At 44.9% G+C, this 20,100-nt stretch overlaps 1 protein-coding gene across 1 annotated transcript in view; it reads left to right on the top strand.

Annotated features, from left to right (window-relative positions):
• Positions 1-2,944: 2,944 nt before the first annotated feature.
• LMBR1L (limb development membrane protein 1 like) overlaps positions 2,945-20,100 on the top strand; it is a 114,418-nt gene continuing 97,262 nt past the window's right edge. The window contains exon 1 of the mRNA XM_069230542.1: positions 2,945-3,595. Within this exon, the coding sequence (XP_069086643.1) occupies positions 3,530-3,595 (66 nt within the window). The 5' untranslated portion in view covers positions 2,945-3,529. The remainder of the gene's footprint in view (positions 3,596-20,100) is intronic.

Below are 20,100 nucleotides of genomic sequence, written 5' to 3'. Positions count from 1 at the left end.
CACTAGTGGTGCATCAGAGAAACATTTGGTTTTCCAGGCACGGGCCCCCCGGGAACTAGTTTGTCTATTTTGGCTCTCTGGGATATAAGGACAGAGAAAGGATCCATGGGTGTCAGACTGCCTGCAGCTCCCCTTCTGACCAGCAGGCTGGGACCCAAGGCCCTGGTATTTTAGTAGGACTTTAACCTCACCCATTAACTCCCTTATTTCAGCCCTAAGGGAGCCAATAACCATTCATAGCTCTTTAATCTGGGTGTTGGCCTCCTCGGCCACTAGGGACTGGGAGACTGGGGCTACAAGGGCCCCTGGGTCGTGAGGGGACTGCTCGCTAGAAATCAAAGGTAAAAAGCGATTGGAACACCCAATCACAGGGTCAAGTGGAATAGTAAGTCTGGTTGGGGAACACTTAGGAGAGCTAACTACAACATTGTTCCCTCCCTCCTTCTCTTCGTGTTTACTGGCCTGGGGGTTGCGAGAACTTTCTCTTTTGTTCTAAATAGGGGGGCAACATGTGGCTTTTTTTAATTTAGCCCCAGGATTACTTGGTGCATCTGCATGAAGAATGTGCTTCATTTCCTCAATGAAGGTGTCAATGTCTTGCAGGGTGCTGGTGTCTTTTTCCCCATGGGTTCACCAGCTGGCTTTTCTCAGCATTTCCTTTTCCCAATGATTTTAAGCAGCGCTACACCTACAATATCAAGTCTAAATACTCAAACTACAGAAGTGGAGGCGATAAGATTATTAAATAAGCAGCCGCAGCAACTCTAAAACATTATTTCGACCAACCAAGCCCAAGGCTAATAAAAATAATCAGTTTACTAAGGTAACATAGTAAATTATATCATACAGTGGGTAAAACGTTTGCAAGTTTAAGTCTCTGATAGTTGTACACATCAGGTGCTGTTACCTGGTAGGGACTAGGCCTGAAAATTAGGCCACAGTTACATTGATGGGGGTCAAGGAATCCCTTTGCAGTCAAAAGTAGGATCTGGAGGATCAAGTGGGGTGGCCCCACCCCGGCTCGACCTGGCACTGATGGGCGCAGGATGGGCCTGCGCAGCTGGGCTGATAAATGTGCTATGTAGCGCCGGAATGAAGCACAGCTGGTGAGTAATACTGGGACTGCCTCCTGGGGCCCTGGAATGCTGGAATCTGAAGTCCACCTGCAGGGAAACACAAAAATGGTGCCGATGATCTCCAAATACATACCAACGGATTGGCTGATTTTTACAGAGTGAAACCAGAAAGCCTATATAAATCACGACTTCCCTGCTTAAATTGTGTGATCTTAGGTATATATTTTATTTCACCAAAACTCCATTTTCTTCATAATGGCATATTAAAGTACTTTAAATATGTGAGTTCAGAATACCAGCTCTCCAAAATCCTACAGTATTTCATTTATTAGACCATAATGTTGCTTGATAATGAACAGGGGTGCATACAAGGTTCACATGGCAATTGTCTTGCCTTTTAGTTCACTAACGGCACAGTCACCAGTGTGGAGGCAGGGGCAGGAAAGTTTCTACAGACATATTTAAAAACTATCACTTTTACTGAGTACTTCTCAGGGCAGCACTCTAATGGGAGGTTTTCATGTCCAGGTTTCCATATGTTAATGAAATACTCTTCTTTGAAATTTGATCAGACTTCATCATATTTTACACAAAGTTTGTTGTATGATTAAAATGTCAAACATTTTCAGGCTGGTGTACCAGTTCTAAGAGCCAAGCCAGACCTTTGGCTCATCTCTCACTATTAATTTGTTAGCTAGATCAGCTCTGAGCTGAATAGGGAGTCAGAGGTGTAGGGTGACCAGATGTCCCGGATTTCACTGGACAGTCCTGGTTTTTAGAGGACTGTCCTGGTGTCCCGACGCTTCTCTTAATTTTAAATAAATGTCCTGGTTTTTTGGACAAAAATCAGATCATTAAATAAATGTCCCGATTTTTGGGCCAAAGGTCAGATCATATAGTGAAGGATAAGTTAAAAGTATGCTCTCCTTTAACAGGACACCTACAAAGTATGAAATAATTTAAGTAATTTATCTGTTACTGTCAGGCAACATAGTCCCCTGTCTGCTCCCAGCAGAGAGACGGAGTGGGGAACAGAGAGAGAGAGGAGGGTGGTTGAAGGTGCAGGGTGGAAGGTCAAGCCATAGCTAAATTTCTATATGTAGGCTTGTAAATTTCTGTGTGTGTGTATATATATATATATTTTTTTTATTTTTATTTTTTATTTTATTTAAACACACATGTATAGGCACACATTCACAAAGCTACGCTAAAAAACGGGACAGGCCATATATAAAAGTGATAGTATTTAGTCCTTCTTTTATGTCTGACCTGTCCCGGTTTTTGCTCCTCAAAAGCTGGTCACCCTACAGAGGTGTCATATGAGATATTACCACTGGGTACATGTCTACTTCCAAATATGGAAGGCATTTGCTTCTTCTGTAGGTGTAGTATCTCAAGATTTGAATATGTTTTTCATTATTAAAAGGCCAAAATGTTTTATTTCTGTATTCCTCTCATGCGCTCTTTCTCCTTCTTTATCAACCCTGCAAATATTCCTTGCTTCCCTCTTGTTTTTGCATTATTTTCTTGGGTTGTCCATTACTGTGATGGTTCCACTCACTTTGTATTCTATTTTCTTCGTGTTCATTTCGTTCCATTTCCTTAAATCAATCTTTTCCTTTAGCATTGGAGATCTCCGTTTATTTTTCTCCTTTGGTTTACTTTTAATTAATATTTTGAGTTTGTCATCGCACATAATCGAAGGTCTTGGAAGGATAAACAAACGGCACAGTTAAGCACTTTATTGAGGCCCTTTGAGTGTCCAGCAAACAGAGCAATGGTTTTATTTCTAGCACCAGCTCTGCTCGGAGAGCGGCTGCTTCTGCCTGTTAAAGCCGAAGTTCACCTATCCTGGGCGGTGCTGCTGTAGGCCCGTCCCAGCTGGCCGATAGGCAAGACCTCCTAAGACAAGTAGATCCCAAATATTACAAAACACCGGTCTATTATTGGCACCCAGAGGGTAGATGGTCTCCAGCTTTACCCTCCCTTCCGGGTCTACTATTGGCACGCAGATGGAATATGGCCGTCAACCTTGCCCTCCCTTCCCAGCTATGACTGTGTTCACCCGGTTACAGAGCAGGATCCACGGTGGAGAGAAGGGGTGTTGAGACGGACCGAGGGAACGACCGGCAGTGGGAGAGAAGAGGGATGGGTTGGGGACGGGCCAGTCAGCGACCGGTGGGAATGAGAGACGTGGGAGTATCAGAGATGAGAGGAGGCAGAAGAGAGCGAGCGAACAGACAGCTGGGCGGCATGGGACCCTCGGGTAGGGCGGAGTGCTTGGCGAAGGGCGGGGTGATGGGAGGAGCGAGGGAGGCCAGTGGAAACCGAGGGAGGCACGGACTGAAGATCAGTAACGGCTGTGACGAGTCAGATATCGCTCCGGCTTCTCCGTGCCCTTCCTTTTACCCCGGCACCCCCTGACCCCCCCGGAGCCGCCATGCGGGCTGGGGATGGAAGCGGTCACCGATGTGTCCGTTAGAGAACAGCTCTTCCACCAGAGGGTGCGCGAGACCATCGTAAGTACCGCGGAGGGCAGCGCGAGGGGTGGCCGTTGGGGATGTGTGGTTGTTGGGCTCGGGGGACGTTCAGGGTGCAGGAGGTTGCTAGACGGCAGTGGGCGAAATTGGAAGGGTACCAGTTGCCCTTACTTTTATGGTGTATGAAAGCCCGTCCCCCTACTCTTTTAAAGAGACCACCGGACGGTTAATTCTGATAGTTTAAATGCCTCAGCTGAAGTGTCATTCAGTGAGTCTCGTAGACAGCTAAACAGCCTTCCTACCAGAGGGCCTGCTTGCCTGAAGGAAATGCAGATGTGTGCTACAAGTTAATCTTCACAATAAAGTAATGTTTTGGAGGTGATACTGGCTTTAATTGACCTAATCACTTGACGCTTTGTTATGACAAAGATTTATTCTTTTTGAGTGGCTGTGCGTTAACAACTGGTATGTGAAGTGCCTGATTTTAATTCTAATTGTATTTTTATTGCGCTTACTACACCTGGAGGTGTTGAAGGTACAGTAATATAAAAAGTTGCACTGTGTTCACTCTTTTTATTATTAAAATCTATATTTTGGAAACACTATTTTATCTTAAGCATTTTGCGCATTTTGTAGCAGTCTTTTTTTACTGTGTGTAATGCAAATTTAAAATAATGAATTGCATAATCACAGTGCTTCCTGTCACAGGCTGTGACCTTGTAGCACTACAAATACACGTCACTGTTCTCCACTGCACCAACCAAGGCTTAATTGTGTGGCTCTCTGGTTACACACAAAACTCTGCTATGGATTAACCAATAGAGGTTTCATAATGTACGATTGTGCATTTCCCAATGTATAACTTTTTTTTAATGAATTTTTCATTTAAGCTGCATTTTATTTTATATCTAGCTATCTTTATGGTGAAAGTCTCAAAAAAACTTACAGAATATTCTATTTTTTTTCTTTTTGTGCCATACCTTTGATCCCACCCCTATGCTCACTGCCCCTTCCCAAAGCATACAGTATTGCAGTGCCCATACTTTTTTTTTTTGTGATGCACTTCGACCACTGCATGGAGGACATGGTTCTATGTGGCAGAAGCTTTCAGAACCAAGGGCATTCTGAGGGAGGCACTTTATGGAGGTAGATACTTTCTGATTGGAGGGGGCCTCTGTGTATTTTGAGGGAGGAGATTTATGGGGAATAGACTTACCTGTCTGCTACTGACACACATATGGTACCTAGTCTCCAACTTTACCCTACCTTCCTGGCCTTCTATTAATACACACAGGGTAGCTGGCCTGCACATTTACCCTCACTTCCAGGACTACTATTGACACACTAATGATTCCTGGTGTCCAATTTAGCCCAACTTCCAGGTCTTCTATTGACACACAGATGGTAGCTGGTCACCAGCTTTACCCTCCCTTGCAGGTCTACTATTGACACACAGATGTTATATGGGCATCAGCTTTGACTTCCCTTCCCAGCTGTTATTGTGTTTGACAATATTAAAGAACAGGATCTACTATGGAGAGAAGGGGTGCTGAGCCGAACCAAAGAAAGAACAGGCAGTGGGACAGAAGAGGGATGGGTTGGTAACAGGCAAGTCTGTGGCAGGTGGGAATGAGAGACAGGAGATCGACAGGGAATCGGTAATAAGGGGCAGAATGATGGTGATGGGAGGCCAGAGGGAGCTGAGGGAGGCACACACTGCAGTAACAGCTCTGACAAGTCAGACACCACATTGGCCTCTCCATGCCCCTCCTTTTACCCGGCACTCCCTAACCCCCGGAGCTGCCATGCGGGATGGGGATGGAAGTGGTCGCTGATGTGTCTGTTAGAGAATAGCTCTTCCACCATGGGGTGTGCAAAACCATCATAAGTACTGCGGAGGGCAGCACCGGGGCACTGCGAAGAAGGACCGTTCGGAATGTGTGTGTGTTTGTGCTCAGGCGACTTTTGGGGTGCAGGAGCTTCCTGGTGGGCATGGTGCAATGCAGCAGAGGCTTTAAAAACCAAGGCATTCAGAGGGAAGGGCGTTATGGAGCTAGGTACTTTCTGGTTGTAGGGGTACTCACTGTATTTTGAATGAGGGTCTTTACAGGTAATAGAGACTTTCTGATTAGCAGAGCTATCAATTTTTGCATGTCCGTGCATGAGTACTTGAGACAGTCCAGTGTTAAGCTTTACATTCTTGGACTTGGAGTCCAATTTAGCCAATCCTAAAATCTACGCTACAAGTCTCAGTATACAAAGCATACATTTGGGCTGGATGAGCCTCTGCGACTTGTAGCGCCGTTTAGACTACAATACAATCAGGACTACAAGTCCCAGAATTCAAAGCAGACCCCTGGATTGGATGGACTACTCATGCATAGATGGATCTGGGAAACTTTATCGCTCTATATATTAAAGTGGGCTTTGTGGAGGAGCTCATGGCATTTTCATGGAGGGCCTTAGCCATATGGCTTTTTGCAGGAACACTTGCTATCTAAGATGGAGGGATTCTGTAAGGCTCAATACTACCTTATGGAGTGGTTCATATGTGTGTATATTTATGAGCAGAGGGATCCGTGAAGGGAATGCTCTCCAGGGAGCTCAGGACATACAGTGAGAGATTGGCCTATGCTCCTGTCTGGTCACGAGAGGGATCTCTGATGGGCTCAAAAGGTTTTGTGATGTGGGCAGCGTTGACTTATTTAGAGTTCCTGATGGCTTCCTGAGAGGGCTGAAAGGGATTTGTGAGGGAAATACTTACTGAAGGGGCACTCTGGGGATTCTGAAGAGGGGTTGGGACTTACTTAGGAAGTTGCAGTGCTTTTGTGGGCTCAAGTGACTTCTGATAGTAGTGGGCCTTCTGGAGGGTCAAAATGCATTCTACGTGAAGAGTAGGAGTCCAGACTGTTAATGTTTTTTTACTACAGGACATTGTGGTAATGGAGGATTACAACACAGTGTGCGAAATTCTATTTCTTCGTTGATGTGCTTCACAAGTGATGAAATGTGCATGTTGTCAATTTGTTTTGGTTATGTGTCTCATTCCAGCATGTGAACCCTTATGCAGGCCAAAGATATCCAAAACGCTGTATTGCCTGATACTGTTGTAGGCAGGGGCAGTATGAGCGTAATTGTGGCACAGGCGGTAAAATTAGAGTAAACCTTTGGGGTAAAATGTGGCTCAATTGAAGGACTCAAAGCTATTGATTTGGAGAGGTCAGGAAATATGTACTACAGTTGTAAGCTACACAAAATGTTAGTAGGATGAACATGCTTATGCAGCTTTATGCCTGCCCCTGCTCAAAAAGGCTTTGGCTATGAGGACCAAGAACTAGGGCACTCTGAAGTTAGATTTGGACGGCAGTGGTGGGCATGCTTGCAACATTACATGAACTTTTGGCATTACATTAAATTGGAGCATGTTGCACTAGAGATTTATCAAAGCCAAATTTGTTGGTGGACCATTGTCCATGTGCAAACTGAGTAGTTGGAGCTTAGGAATCGGGCAGATTGGACAGAGGTTGGTAGCTTGTATGTGTCCATTCCTAAGGCCATGAGTGGTACCACATAAAAGCAATGAATGGGTAGCCATGGTTAAAGAGGAGGCTTCCAAGGACACATAGACACTGCCAGGGATATGCTATTAGCTTTAGGATTATACTCTGTACTACAACAAGAGGGACAGGGAGATTAATGGTCCAGTGTACAGCCTCCCGACTTATGATACTTATATACAAGAGTACACTGCTCCAGAACAAAGAAAACATAAGTCCAGAAGGTACTCCTAAACTAGAAGCAAATGCCCTCACTTATCCAATCGGATATCATGTTTCATCATAGGGCTTGCTCCTCGTCAGACCGGCGCTGCAATGTTTGACAGGCACCCCATAGAGGGGGCACTTTGCCGGAGATCTTTTATCAAGATTATGTGCCGTGATGTAAGCTATGGGGCAGAAATTCCACCTACGCACAAGCAGACAATGGGAGAGCAGGAAAACTGAAATAAATTGGCTCAAACCCCTACACACAAACACCAATTTACTGTAGAGGAAAGGGTCTTGGCCAAGATTAAAAACTCGTATGGGAGTGAAAAGGAGATAATGCTCGATCACTCTCTCAATGCTCATCGACTAGGCGTTAAGCCAATCCTATAGTATGCAGCTTCCCATGGAGCCTGGTCTTTAATGTGGGATGGTCTCCCTCCCTATACGACTAGATTATTGTGTATGGCTGTTTTGGGTAGGTGACTGGAGTATTTTGACTTACCATTTTAGACATATTATGCTTTTTTGTAATATTGAGGAGAAGTGTTTTGTTTGTTAGTTGGTCCTGATAAAGCGTCACTGGATCCGTATTGACCCCTTAGACGCGAAACACGTTGACCTAGTGCAGGGGATAAAGGTCACCCCTATTCAATGAGCTTTGAGAGAGTGATCAAGCATTAGCTCCTTTTCACTCCCATATGAGTTTTTAATCTTGACCAAGACCCTTTCCTCTACAATAAATTGTTGTTTGCGTGTAGGGTTTTGAGCCAATTTTATTCCTTTTTCCTGCTCTCCCATTGTCTGCTTGTGCGTAGGTGGAATTTCTGCCCCATAGCTTACATTACGGCACATAATCTTGATAAAAGATCTCTGGCAAAGTGCCCCCTTTAAGGGGTGCCCGTCAGACATAGTAGCGCCAGTCTGATGAGAAGCAAGCCCTATAATTAAGCATGACATCCAATTGTATGTGTGAGAGGGCATTTGCTTCTAGTTGAGGAGTACCTTGTGGACTTATGTTTTCTCTGTTCTAGAGCAGTGTACTCTTGTATATAAGGAGGATACTCACTATCCGGTAGGACGCCCGTCTCTAAGTTAATATGGGGTCTGCAAGTTTTTGCATGTTATCTGAGTTCAAGTAAATGACAATTTTCCTTGAGTGTTTACTCTTCCCATAGGGAGCGTAAAAGCACATGCTCATAGGATATACTTAAAGTAAGGAGTAATTCAAAAATAGGTTATGCAAATAAAAACATTTACACGAAAAGAGGTGCATAACACATTTGGTAAAAAGTATTATCTAGCTCATGGAATCCTGAGACTGATTGATTCTGATGGTATTGGCAAATGTGTGTATATCAGGGTCACTGTGCGCCACATGGCGATGCTAAAATGGAGACAGCACATAAGTATTGAATTATGAGGTTGTGGGTAAAACCACTGACCAAATAAGTTGTATGCGTTATTTGTGCAATTAATGTTTGTCAAATTGTGTCAAACGCACAAAAGGTGATGGGAGGAATACTAGCAATAAGTTTAATTACTAACAGTTGCTCATAGTAGCGATCCAACCCATTGTTCTTTAGCCCATCCTGCCACCTCCGTTTAGACCCAGCTAAAGTCCAACCTGAGATGGGTCACATACTCACTGTGTCACTGGAACCAAGCTACACCCAACTTATGTGCCCTAATGAAGGCAAAACTGTTCTTGTCTGCTTGGGTTCTGGTTCAGGGAAGATCTGCTCTGGCATTTCGGGCAGGACTGTTCCTATTGGAGGTGGGCCAAGACTGATTTGAACATGGCTGGGTTCACACTGATGTAACATGGTGGACAAAAGAAAGACAGGTTGGAACGCTAGCCCGAGCGATTGCCAGTGGTTAGACTTATTGTGAGCATTCCGCCCATCACATGTGCATTTGACAATTTGTCAGTGAATTATTACACCAAATTTCCAGAGGTAAATGTTCTCTGTAGAGAGTTAAGAAGGCGAAAATGAAACGTTCTTCCTATGTCATAGATTTCCAGTTCAAAGTCAAATGAAAAGCATTTCTGTTAAAAAGAAGCAAAATCAGGATTACAGAGGTGCACTTTTTATTTTATTTTCTCTGGAGAAGGAAAACAGTGATATTAGTACACTGCTTTTGTCTTGATGCATCATTGAGATCACTCTTGCAAATAAACGGCACCAGTCAGAAGACCAATGACCCAAACAACAGTGATGAATGTTGGAATTGTGTAGAAAAGATAAATAATTTACTAAGTACATGACAGATTATGGCAAAGTTCAAGCAGGATGTCGTTAAGATTAAGTTACTTGGTTTTGGCAGGATGTAGTGCACAGTTTTGTGAACCCACTGAGGTGAAGTAGGTAGTTGCAAGTGTAGGTGTAGCCATGCATAGAGGAGTGCCGCATATACAGAGCACTGCATTGTACTACAGGTATGTCGCTGGTGTAATGGAGAATGAAAGATGATGCTAATTTGGGCATAGTGTTAAAGTGTGGTGCTGCTGTATGTCTGAATTTAAATGAAGTTAGATCAAGTAGCTCAAAATTGAAATTTTGTGGGTGCCCCTGGAAATCAGAGCAAACAAAAAGGCTTTTGTATCCTTCTCAAAAAGGCAGGGGGCAGGCAGAAGTGTAAGTCGGAGTTAAACAAAGGTTTAGATTGACAGAGTTTGTTTAGCGTGTGTGTGAGAGCGGAAGAATGCACGTTGGACTGACTTCGCTTCTGAAATTGTGGAGTCATTTGTCTGCCAATCTAGGCCACTGTGGTTTTGCATGGGATGTCACTGGCATGGTGTATCCCTGTGGAACAGCACTTTCTTGGCCAGCAGCTGGTGGTGATGATGACGTTCATGATGGTGTTGCCTTATCTTGGTCTACCAGTAGGGTGGGGTGGTTGATTTAACGTAGTCATTGGTATCGGAGGCCTTGTCTATGTTACGTACTGCGCTGGACTTCTCCCCTCTGGATACGGGGTAGGCGAATACACCAAGTCTTCTACAAGTTCTGGATACTCCCAGATAAGGGCGACCCCTTCTAGTAGCCACGGTGTCACTTGACAGGCTATGCCAAAGCAGACCGTACCTTCCAGAAGGAGTCCCAGAGGGAAAAAACCCCAACACTGGGGAAAAAACCTCAAACAAAAACTCCTCAAGAAAAAACAGGACTAAACAACAGGAAACAAAAATAGGCAAAATCTCCCAAGGCAAAAAGCAGGAACAAAGAACAGGAGCGAACAGCACAACCAGAAGGAAGTGTTTGCAACGCAAGGTGGAACAAGACTGACTGACTTATATACTGAGAAAAGGGAAGTGACATCACAGGAAAAGGAAAGAACACCATCTTGAATTGGTAAGAGCCCATAGACCAGTATAGGAAAAAGAAAGTAGTATAAAAGAAAAACAGAGCATGCTGGGACAAAAACACGAAGAAGACAAGATGGACACAACATGGACAGAGACAGGAAAAAAGACCAGACAAACCCACCACCAACAAGAAAAAGAAGAAAAAAGGGCTACAGGTAAGCGTAGCGTGACAGGGTGCGAGATATATGCTTCCCAGAATGTGTAGTCAAAAAATGCTGGGAACAGCGCTCCAAGTATCAGTAGCGCGTTCCATCCGCGAGGACAGAAAGAGACGCCGCATCTGAGCGTGGCGTTACAGTAGGTCCCCTCCCCGAGGCACCAGGTTTGTCAGGATGACTGTCAAAAAACAGGTGGACTAAACGGGGAGCATGGACGGAGGAAGCATCCTCCCAAGAACAGTCACTGAGAGGGTATCCTTTCCAATGGACCAAAAACTGTAGTTTGTGTCGAAAAATTCTGGAATCACAGATCTCCTGGACTTTATACTCAGGCTGTCTGTTAATAGAAAGAGAAGGTGGACGCTGGAACTGGCGATGGTATGGATCAGGAACAAAGAGTTTTAAGTGGGACACATGGAAAACAGGATGAACCCTCCAGGTATGAGGTAAGCGGAGACGCACAACTACAGGATTCAGGACTCCGGACTTGCGAAATCCGAAAGGGTCCATAAAAACGTGGCTTGAACTTATTGGTGGAAAACCGGGTTGGTAGAAATCTGGAAGAAAGCCATACCTTGTGGCCCACTTGATACAAAAGTGTGGCTTGTCGATAACGATCCGCCTTTCGTTTCGTTGCTTGTTTCGAAGCTAGGAGAGTGTGAAGTAGGCCCTGGATTCAACAGATCTGTTATGAAAAAGAAGTGACAGCTGGCACAGAAGAGGATGTTCGGGAAACAGTAGTGAAAGTCCTCGGATGAAATCCATAGGTACAATAAAAGGGTGTGGTCTTGGTCGCACTATGTATTGTGTTGTTATAGGAGAACTCGACAAGAGCAAGATACTCCGACCAATTGCTTTGTGTGCCATTACAGTAACATCTCAGATACTGCTGAAGTTCTTGATTCACTCTTTGAGTTTGCCCATTAGTTTGTGGATGGAAACCAGAGGATAAAGAAATCTCAATGTTAAATAAGGCACAAAAGGCTCTCCAGAAACGTGATACATATTGAGGCCCTCTGTCCGAAATTACCTCTTGCGGAAGACCATGGAGGCAAAAAATATCCTGAAGAAAAATACGACTCATTTCTGGGGCCGTCAGTAGTTTCTTCAAGGCTGAGAAATGGGCCATCTTGGTGATTGAATCCACGGTCACCATGATTACTTGGTTACCAGAGGAGTAAGGTAGAGAGCATATTAAATCCGTGATAGAGTACACCAAGGAGCGGAAGGAACCGGTAAAGGTCTTAATAAACCTGCCACCTTAGTTTGGGGTGTCTTAGTCTGAGCACAGACTGGGCATGCTGACACATAGGTTTTCAAGCGAAGGCCACCAAAAAGATCACTGAAGCAGCTCCTGGGTCTTCCTGATACCTCGATGACCGGCTATAGGAGAATCATGGCACATTTGTAGAGCTTCTGTCTGCACTTTCTTGGTAGGTAGGAAAAGAACATGTTGATGATAGAAGTAGTTGTCCTTCTTCTGCAAAAAAGGAGTCACTCTATCCCATTCTGAAGCTGACAGAAACTGGTACTCTGATTGAACGCATTATTGAAACGATTGAGTAGCTCCGATGATTCAGCTAGACTCAATAAGATGTGGAGAGGAGTTCTGGGCTATGTCAGGATATCTGCGGGATAAGGCATCTGCCACTGAATTCTGGAAACCAGGTATGTACGTGATCATGAAATCATACTGGCTAAAGAAGAAAGCCCATTGAGCCTGACGACTATTGTGACACTGAAAACTCCGAAGACATTGGAGATTACGATGATTAGTCCTGGCTTCAAAAGGCTCTCTGGAACCATTCAAGAAATGCCTCCATTCTTTACAAGCTACTTTGAGAGCAAGTAGTTCTCGTTCCAGTACAGAATAATTGCGTTCAGCCTCTGATAGGATATGAGACAGATAAAAGATAGGATGTTCCAATCCATCGTTGTCTTGTTTCTGCAGCAGAACTGCCCCAATAGCTCTGTCTGAGGAATCAGTCACAACAATACATTTCTTGGTATTGTCAGGATGACGCAACACGGGTGCTTGGGTAAAGGCTGTCTTCAATTCTTGACACGCGCGTTCAGCATCCTTGGTCCAAACGAAACCCTTCTTCAGGTTCTCTTTCTTAATTGTTTGTGTTATAAAACTTTGTAGGTGGGCAAAGTTCTGAATAAACTGACGATAAAAGTTTGCTAAACCAAGGAAACATTGTGTTTCCTTAATGGACGTTGGAGAAGGCCAATCTAATATGGCACTGACCTTGTCAGGATCCATGGATATTCCATGTTGATTAATACAGAACCCCAAATACTTTACTTCAGATTTATGGAAATCACACTTCTCAGGTTTACAAAACAATTGGTTTTTCTTGAGTCTTTCCAGGACTTGCGGACCATGATCTATATGTTGCTCAGGATCACTGGAATATATCAAGATACCATCTAAATAAATGACTACATATTGGTTTAGTACATCAGAGAACACCGAATCCATAAATCGTTGAAAAACAGAAGGGGCGTTGGTCAGTCCAAAGGGCATAACATGATACTCATAGTGCCCAAAAGGGGTACGGAAATCTGTCTTCCATTCATCTCCTTCCTTGATCCGAAGGAGATGATAGGCACCCTGTAAGTCTAATTTGGTAAAAATCTTGGCTCCTTGAATGGCATCCAATGTATCTCTAATTAAAGGCCGCGGATATCGATCCTTAATCGTTATTCTGTTGAGTTCACGAACGTCAACACAAGGACGCAGATCCTTCGTCTTCTTTGGGACGAAGAAGAGAGGAGCCCCAGCAAGGGACGAGAAAGGAGCAATCAAACCGTTGTGTAAGTTATCGTCTAAATATTCCTTTAGCACCTTCTTTTCTTGGTCTGTCAGAGAATACATTCGACCAAAGGGGACGACTTCATCAGGAATTAAAGGAATAGCACAGTCATAACTGCGATGAGGCGGCAAACTAGGTTTCTGAAAAATCATGATATATTCCTGATAACAATCTGGAACCCCCTGGATCATATTGATAGAGTTAGTGTTATCCTTAGTTGACTGACAGGACCTTTTGGTAGTCCAATAAGAAGTAGTGGAATAACAATTCTGTTGACAAAATGAAAACGTTAGGGATATAGTTCTTGTTTCCCAATTGATATGGGGGTTGTGTCGGGCTAACCAATGTATTCCCAAAATCATGATGTGATTTGGTGAGGCTATGAGATCAAAGGCAACATGTTCTTGATGCGCTTCAAATGTCAAACAAAGAGTAGGAGTTGAGGCCACCACAGGTCCTGAGGTTAACGGAGAGCCATCCACCGTGTGAACCTGCTCAGGAGTCTCTTTAAGAATGCAGGGAATTCCTTTACTCGTAGCCCAGGTCTCTTCCAGATAGAGTCCACTGGCTCCACAGTCAAGGAGAGCCAGAAGGTGTTCTTCTTGATCTTGTGAACTTTGTAACTTGACTGAGAGGATAAACAGAGTGGACATGCTTTCTTTGGAGGAACATATTGATGGTACTTCAGCTCCTCCCGTCTCCTTCCTCCTTACAGGGGACGGGAGCTGGCGTTTCCCGCAGGTCTTGAGGGGCGTACCGGACAACTACAGATCCGGTGGCCAGCCTTACCACAGTACAGACAAAGTCCCTTTCGTCGTCGTTCCTCCCTTTCTGACTCCGTCAGTGGCCCACAAACCAGATCTATCTGCCTGGGTTCTTCAGGGGGAGGTGGAGAAGCTTCGGATGGAATGTCTTCCGTTCGCCGACTGCTAGCATGAAAGGTACCAGACTGGTATGGAGCTTGCATTCTACGTCTCTCCATCTTGCGCTCTCGAAGTCTATATTCAATGTTCATAGATTGATCCATTAATTCCTTCAAAGAACAAGCTGAAGAAGAATGTACAAGCTCATCTTTAATTTCTTCACACAGGCCTCGGCGGAAAAAGGTTATGAAGGTGCATTCCACCCGGGAGGTTTCAGCTGCCAGTTGTTCGAAGCGGGTTATACACTGTAGAACATCCTGATTACCCTGCTGAATGTCACATAAGGCTTCTTCAGCTGCTCCTTCTACCCCAGGTCTCTCAAACATTTGTTTGAAAAGAGTCAGGAAATTGAATAGTTAGCCAGGACTGGGTCTTCTGTAGAAACCAGAGGAGTCGCCCAAGCAAGCGCCAGCCCAGACAAGGCGTTGATCAGATAGCCCACCTTAGCCTTATCTGAAAAAAACTGGAGTGGACGAAAGGCAAAGAAAACCGTCAGGGCATCCAAAAATTCCTTCATCTTTAGAGGATCTCCAGAATATCGAGGAGTAGTGGCAGATAGGGGTGTTGTGTTCATTGATCGGGAAGACCAGACCTGTTGTAGCGCGGTGTTCTCTGCCCGTAACTGTTGTAACTCTTGAGCTTGTTGTTGGACAGTCTGCAACATGGCTTGAGCATTTTCTGACGCCTCTCCCTGTGGATCTTCCATGGCGATCTCGCAACGCGGAATCTTTTGGGGTTGCAATCTGTTACGTACTGCGCTGGACTTCTCACCTCTGGATACCGGGTTGGCGAATACACCAAGTCTTCTACAGGTTCTGGATACTCCCAGATAAGGGCGACCCCTTCTAGTAGCCACGGTGTCGCTTGACAGGCTAGGCCAAAGCAGACCGTACCTTCCAGAAAGAGTACCAGAGGGAAAAAAAAACAACACTGGGTAAAAACCTCAAACAGGAAGTCCTGAAGAAAAACAAGAAAAAACAGGACTAAACAACAGGAAACAAAAATAGGCAAAATCTCCCAAGGCATAAAGCAGGAACAAAGAACAGGCAAAAATCTCCCAAGGCAAAAAGCAGGAACAAAGAACAGGAGTGAACAGCACAACCAGAAGGAAGTGTTTGCAACGCAAGGTGGAACAAGACTGACTGACTGACTGACTTATATACTGAGAAAAGGGAAGTGACATCATAGGAAAAGGAAAGAACACCTTCTTGAATTGGGAAGAGCCCATAGACCAGTATAGGCAAAATAAAGTAGTATAAAAGAAAAACAGAGCATGCTGGGACAAAAACACAAAGAAGACAAGAAGGACACAACATGGACAGAGACCGGAAAAAAGACCAGACAAACCCACCACCAACAAGAAAAAGAAGAAAAAAGGGCTACAGATAAGTGTAGCGCGACCGGGAGCAAAATATATGCTTCCCAGAATGTATAGTCAAAAAACGCGGGGAACGGCGCTCCGAGTATCGGTAGCGCGTTCCATCCGCGAGGACAGAAAGAGACGCGGCGTCTGAGCGCGGAGTTACAGTCTATACCTGGCTGTTAAACTGTGATGTGTTGCTTTGGCTAATGGTAACTTTGGTGTTGGCTTTGCTATACTTTATATTTGGCGGTATTGCCTTGTTTTGGCCTTTGGACTGCAGGTGTACCTCAGTTGGTCTGGTCAATGGCAGCCTTCGGTTAGTCTGTGGCAGTATTGTCTTGGTCTTGTTGCCTGCCTGGTAGCATTCACTGTAGGGTAGTCTTTGACCTCAGGGAGACCCTAACCTTGTCTTTAGCTGTGGGGCTGTATTAGTTTGGTCTTCGGTGTGAGAAGTCTTTGCTTGTTCTAAACTTGCATCACCACTCTTTAGTAGCTGTGATGTTACTGAGGTGGTCTTGTGCTTCTTCCATTCCTGGCCGTTGCCTTCCGGGTCAGCCATGTGGTGTTTTATTATTATTTTTCACCTGCTATGTATTTATTTGTTTACTTTTCGGTGAGATGTCATTGACGTGAACGTTGTTCCATGTCAAGGCCATGGCACCGGATGTGGTGGTTGTGGGTTAGCATTGGGCATTGGCCAATGACATGACCTCTGCTGCTCGAAGGTTTTTACTTTTCCCTGTGACCGTTTCCGTTTCAGTGTTGCATATACAATACAGGTTCCTCTTTTGGAGGTTGTTGCCTGCTGAACAGATACCAAAGAAAGGAACTCCTTTGCCCTGGCCTTCTTAGTGCGTTCTGAGCATTTTCGTATTGCCCTCTTCCTGACAGCTCCACGTTTCTAGGTACTGATTTACCCCCTCTCTTCATTGTGCGAACTGTTCTGCATTAGGACCCTTGACTTAGTGACTGCTAAGTATTGTGGTCTCCCCATCAGGTGAACCGGAAATACATCTGATTGCAATTTCAACGGGCACCCATCACGGATGATGGATTCGTTTTACATCACTAACCGCAGAGCGGCAAGGTGGTAGCTATCAGTTGTCCAGTGGCACGTGGCCCCTTGGATGCGAGTGTCCCACTGCAACCTAGTTAGTACCGTATTTTACCACCTAACCAGAAGGAGATGGCCCCGGCTTCTCTTGTTTGCATTAGGCCCCTTGATGTCTTAATTATGTCACTGGACAGGTCAGTAAAATCTGATAAGAAGACACTCCTCTCGATGTGAGGATGTTTTCCCCTGGGCGAATGCTTACATTCTTAGCTTACATTCTTAGTTATTTTCAGAAATGTATAACAGGAATTTGTGTGCGAGGCCCAAAAAATACTAGAATTCCAAAGGAAAATGGGGAAGATACTATAAGGTAGTCTTAGGCTCCCTTGTCATTGTATTGGTGCTTCGCAATATAATGTATTTACCGTTAGAAAAGTTATATTATTCGTTCACGAGTTCTTATCCAGCAATATTGTCCAGTTCTCATCTGCCATTGACATTGGGAGGTGCCAGTTTTTGGCGGTAGCGGGCCTGCAAAACAGCAAGCAACATAAAACTTGTGGCACACATTGCCCATCCCAACCAGTTGTAAATAAACCCTATATGTAGAGGATGAGCAGTCTAGGGCTCTTTCTGATTATGGGTGCCCACTGAGTTATCGGTTTGGCTGAAGGGAATGGCATAGAGGGGGTTCTGGGAGTAAAAAGAGAGATGGAGTAGTTCTGGTTGTGTTGGTGACATAGATCGCTATTGGAGGGTGTCCGTCACACTCCTCTGAGCTCCTGCTTCACTATGTGGACAGTGGGCATAGGTCCAGGGTGTGGGGGGCTGCCGACAAGAGGAATTTGTGGATTCAGCACAACAGAGCTAGGTAGCCTCTGAACTGTCTGTCCCCTCTCTTTGTGTCTGTCTTGCTGGCCTTGTCAGCAAGCCAAACCTTAAACCCCCTTTGTTTCTGTTAATTCTTCTGTTTTTCTGCGATGTGGTCGTTGACAATTTATTTTTCTTCTTGAGTTGCAGCTGACTTCTTCAGGGCTAGCAATTACTTGTAAGATACCAAATATCAATTCAGATGCCTTTGTTATGAGTATCCTTAGTAGCACCGTATCTCCAGCACAAAATATATATGTTTGTATCGGGTATTGTCAATCTGGGAAAGTGCTCCCTGCTTTGCCTTGCATCTTTCCGGTAAACAATCGCATGGAATCATAATCGGGCTTGTTGGTTCTGTCCTGAAGACACCTTGGTCAGTCAAACACCAAAAGTGCCAGGGGTGACCAAAATGACAAGCACCTGTTGACCATTAAAGAGAGTACAGGGTCGCCACATTGTCCCATCTCTACCCATTCTAACAGTCTTCATTTTACTGTTAAACAGCTGGGACATTGGTAAGGGGTAAAAATGCAGAATAAAGAGGCCTGTATAATTTCAGTTGCTGATGCGGTCTTCTCGTGGTTGGAAGTACACTATCATTTATCCCTTTTAAGATGCCAGGCTGGTTTGGTCCAGAATGACCTGTGCTGCTGCTGGTCTGATACAGCTTTAATCTGGTCCCCTTAATTTAATATAAATTTTGGTGCCATCATTGGCATTTTCCCCATTGGGATCCACGAATAGTCGAGAACATGCACTGGGCCGCATGCCCTGCATCTGTAAGTAAGCCTTAGCCTCTGTTGGCTTGGGCCATCCCTCACTGACTTGTTGTCCTGGGACCACGTTGGGACCATCTGCTCTTCTGACCACAAGTTGTTCTAGCCCACCCTGACCCACATATTTCTTTATCCGCACATTGCCCATGCTCTCGTTGACACACGTTTTCCTGCGTCCACATGATGTCCTAGCCCTCCTGGTCAACGTCCTTCAATGCCCGCACCTCCCGACATGATATCTTGAGCTTACCCGGGCCTACACATTATTATTGCCATAGCCCTCTCAGGCCTGGCCTGATCCTCATGTGGTCTTGTGACCAGGTGTCGTCCCAGACCAGGTTGGCCCACACGTTTACCCGGACCTGTGCTGAGCCATGCATTGTCCTGTATAACATGGTTTACTAGGCCTTTCCTGGTCCACTTTGTATGGTATCTTCCCTGACTCACATGTTGCCTCGCACCTTTGCGCTCATGCTGATCCACGTGTTTACCTGACTCCACATGTTGTCTTGGGCCTTTCAAAGCTCACCTGTAGTGCTGCGCCGATGCCTTGTTGTGGGCCTGCACTTGCCCACACGCTTGCTTGGGCTTGCGCTGAAACATATATTCTAGGTGTGAATTTAAATCCATGTAAGTCACGTTTCATGCACAGTGAAGATAAACAAGGCATGGTACAGGTTCTGCGCTTGTTCTGCCACAGTCTCCTGGATTACTTCTGCCTTTTGAGATTCATCTCGCACATTCCCGGGAGAGCGTGAAGGTGCATTCTTCACACCAATACTATAGGCATCTGTTGTGACCCCACTTCACTCTAGGCTAGAAATGATTGTGGATGTTTAAGGGTGGAGCATACTATTTATGTTGGAACCTGCCTATAGTGTGGTGAGGTTTGACTAGGAATCTGTCCTCTGTGACCTTTCTAAACAGCGCTGTGAGGTCCGAGGGCAGGTTCTGTATGCAACCTGTCTCTGTAACGCAGTGAAGCATGATGGTATAATCTGTATTATGTGATTATTTTTTGAAGAAGCACAAGAGGGGTCTAGGCTTTATTCTGTACAACATGGCCTGTTTAGGTCTGGATTTTGACAGCACAGTTGTCAAACAGACCTGTTGCTTACAAGATACATAATGGACTTACAGTCTGTCCCTTTTAATGAAATGACTTTCTTTGTCCAGTTTCTTTCAGGCCTTGCTTGAGGCTGTCAGTCACATCTTGGGTCAGCCCAATGGAGTAGTCATCACTGACCTAATAGTTTTGGGTGTATTCTTCCCCTCTTCTTGAAAGCTTGCATTGATCTGCTTGAGAGACCACTTTACAAATGTAGCTCTCTCTGTCCTGCTCGCTCCCTTCCAAATTTCACAATCTAAGTGCTAACTCTGCACCTTACCACATTAAACCCAGAGTTCCTGGCTTTGCCAAAGCTTGTTTTATAACTCTGTGGGG

Source organism: Pleurodeles waltl, chromosome 4_2 (genome assembly GCF_031143425.1).
Source record: "Pleurodeles waltl isolate 20211129_DDA chromosome 4_2, aPleWal1.hap1.20221129, whole genome shotgun sequence".
Classification (NCBI taxonomy): Eukaryota; Metazoa; Chordata; class Amphibia; order Caudata; family Salamandridae; genus Pleurodeles; species Pleurodeles waltl.
The sequence above is the reverse complement of the archived record's forward strand: the minus strand, read 5'-3'. Positions and strand labels throughout refer to the sequence as shown.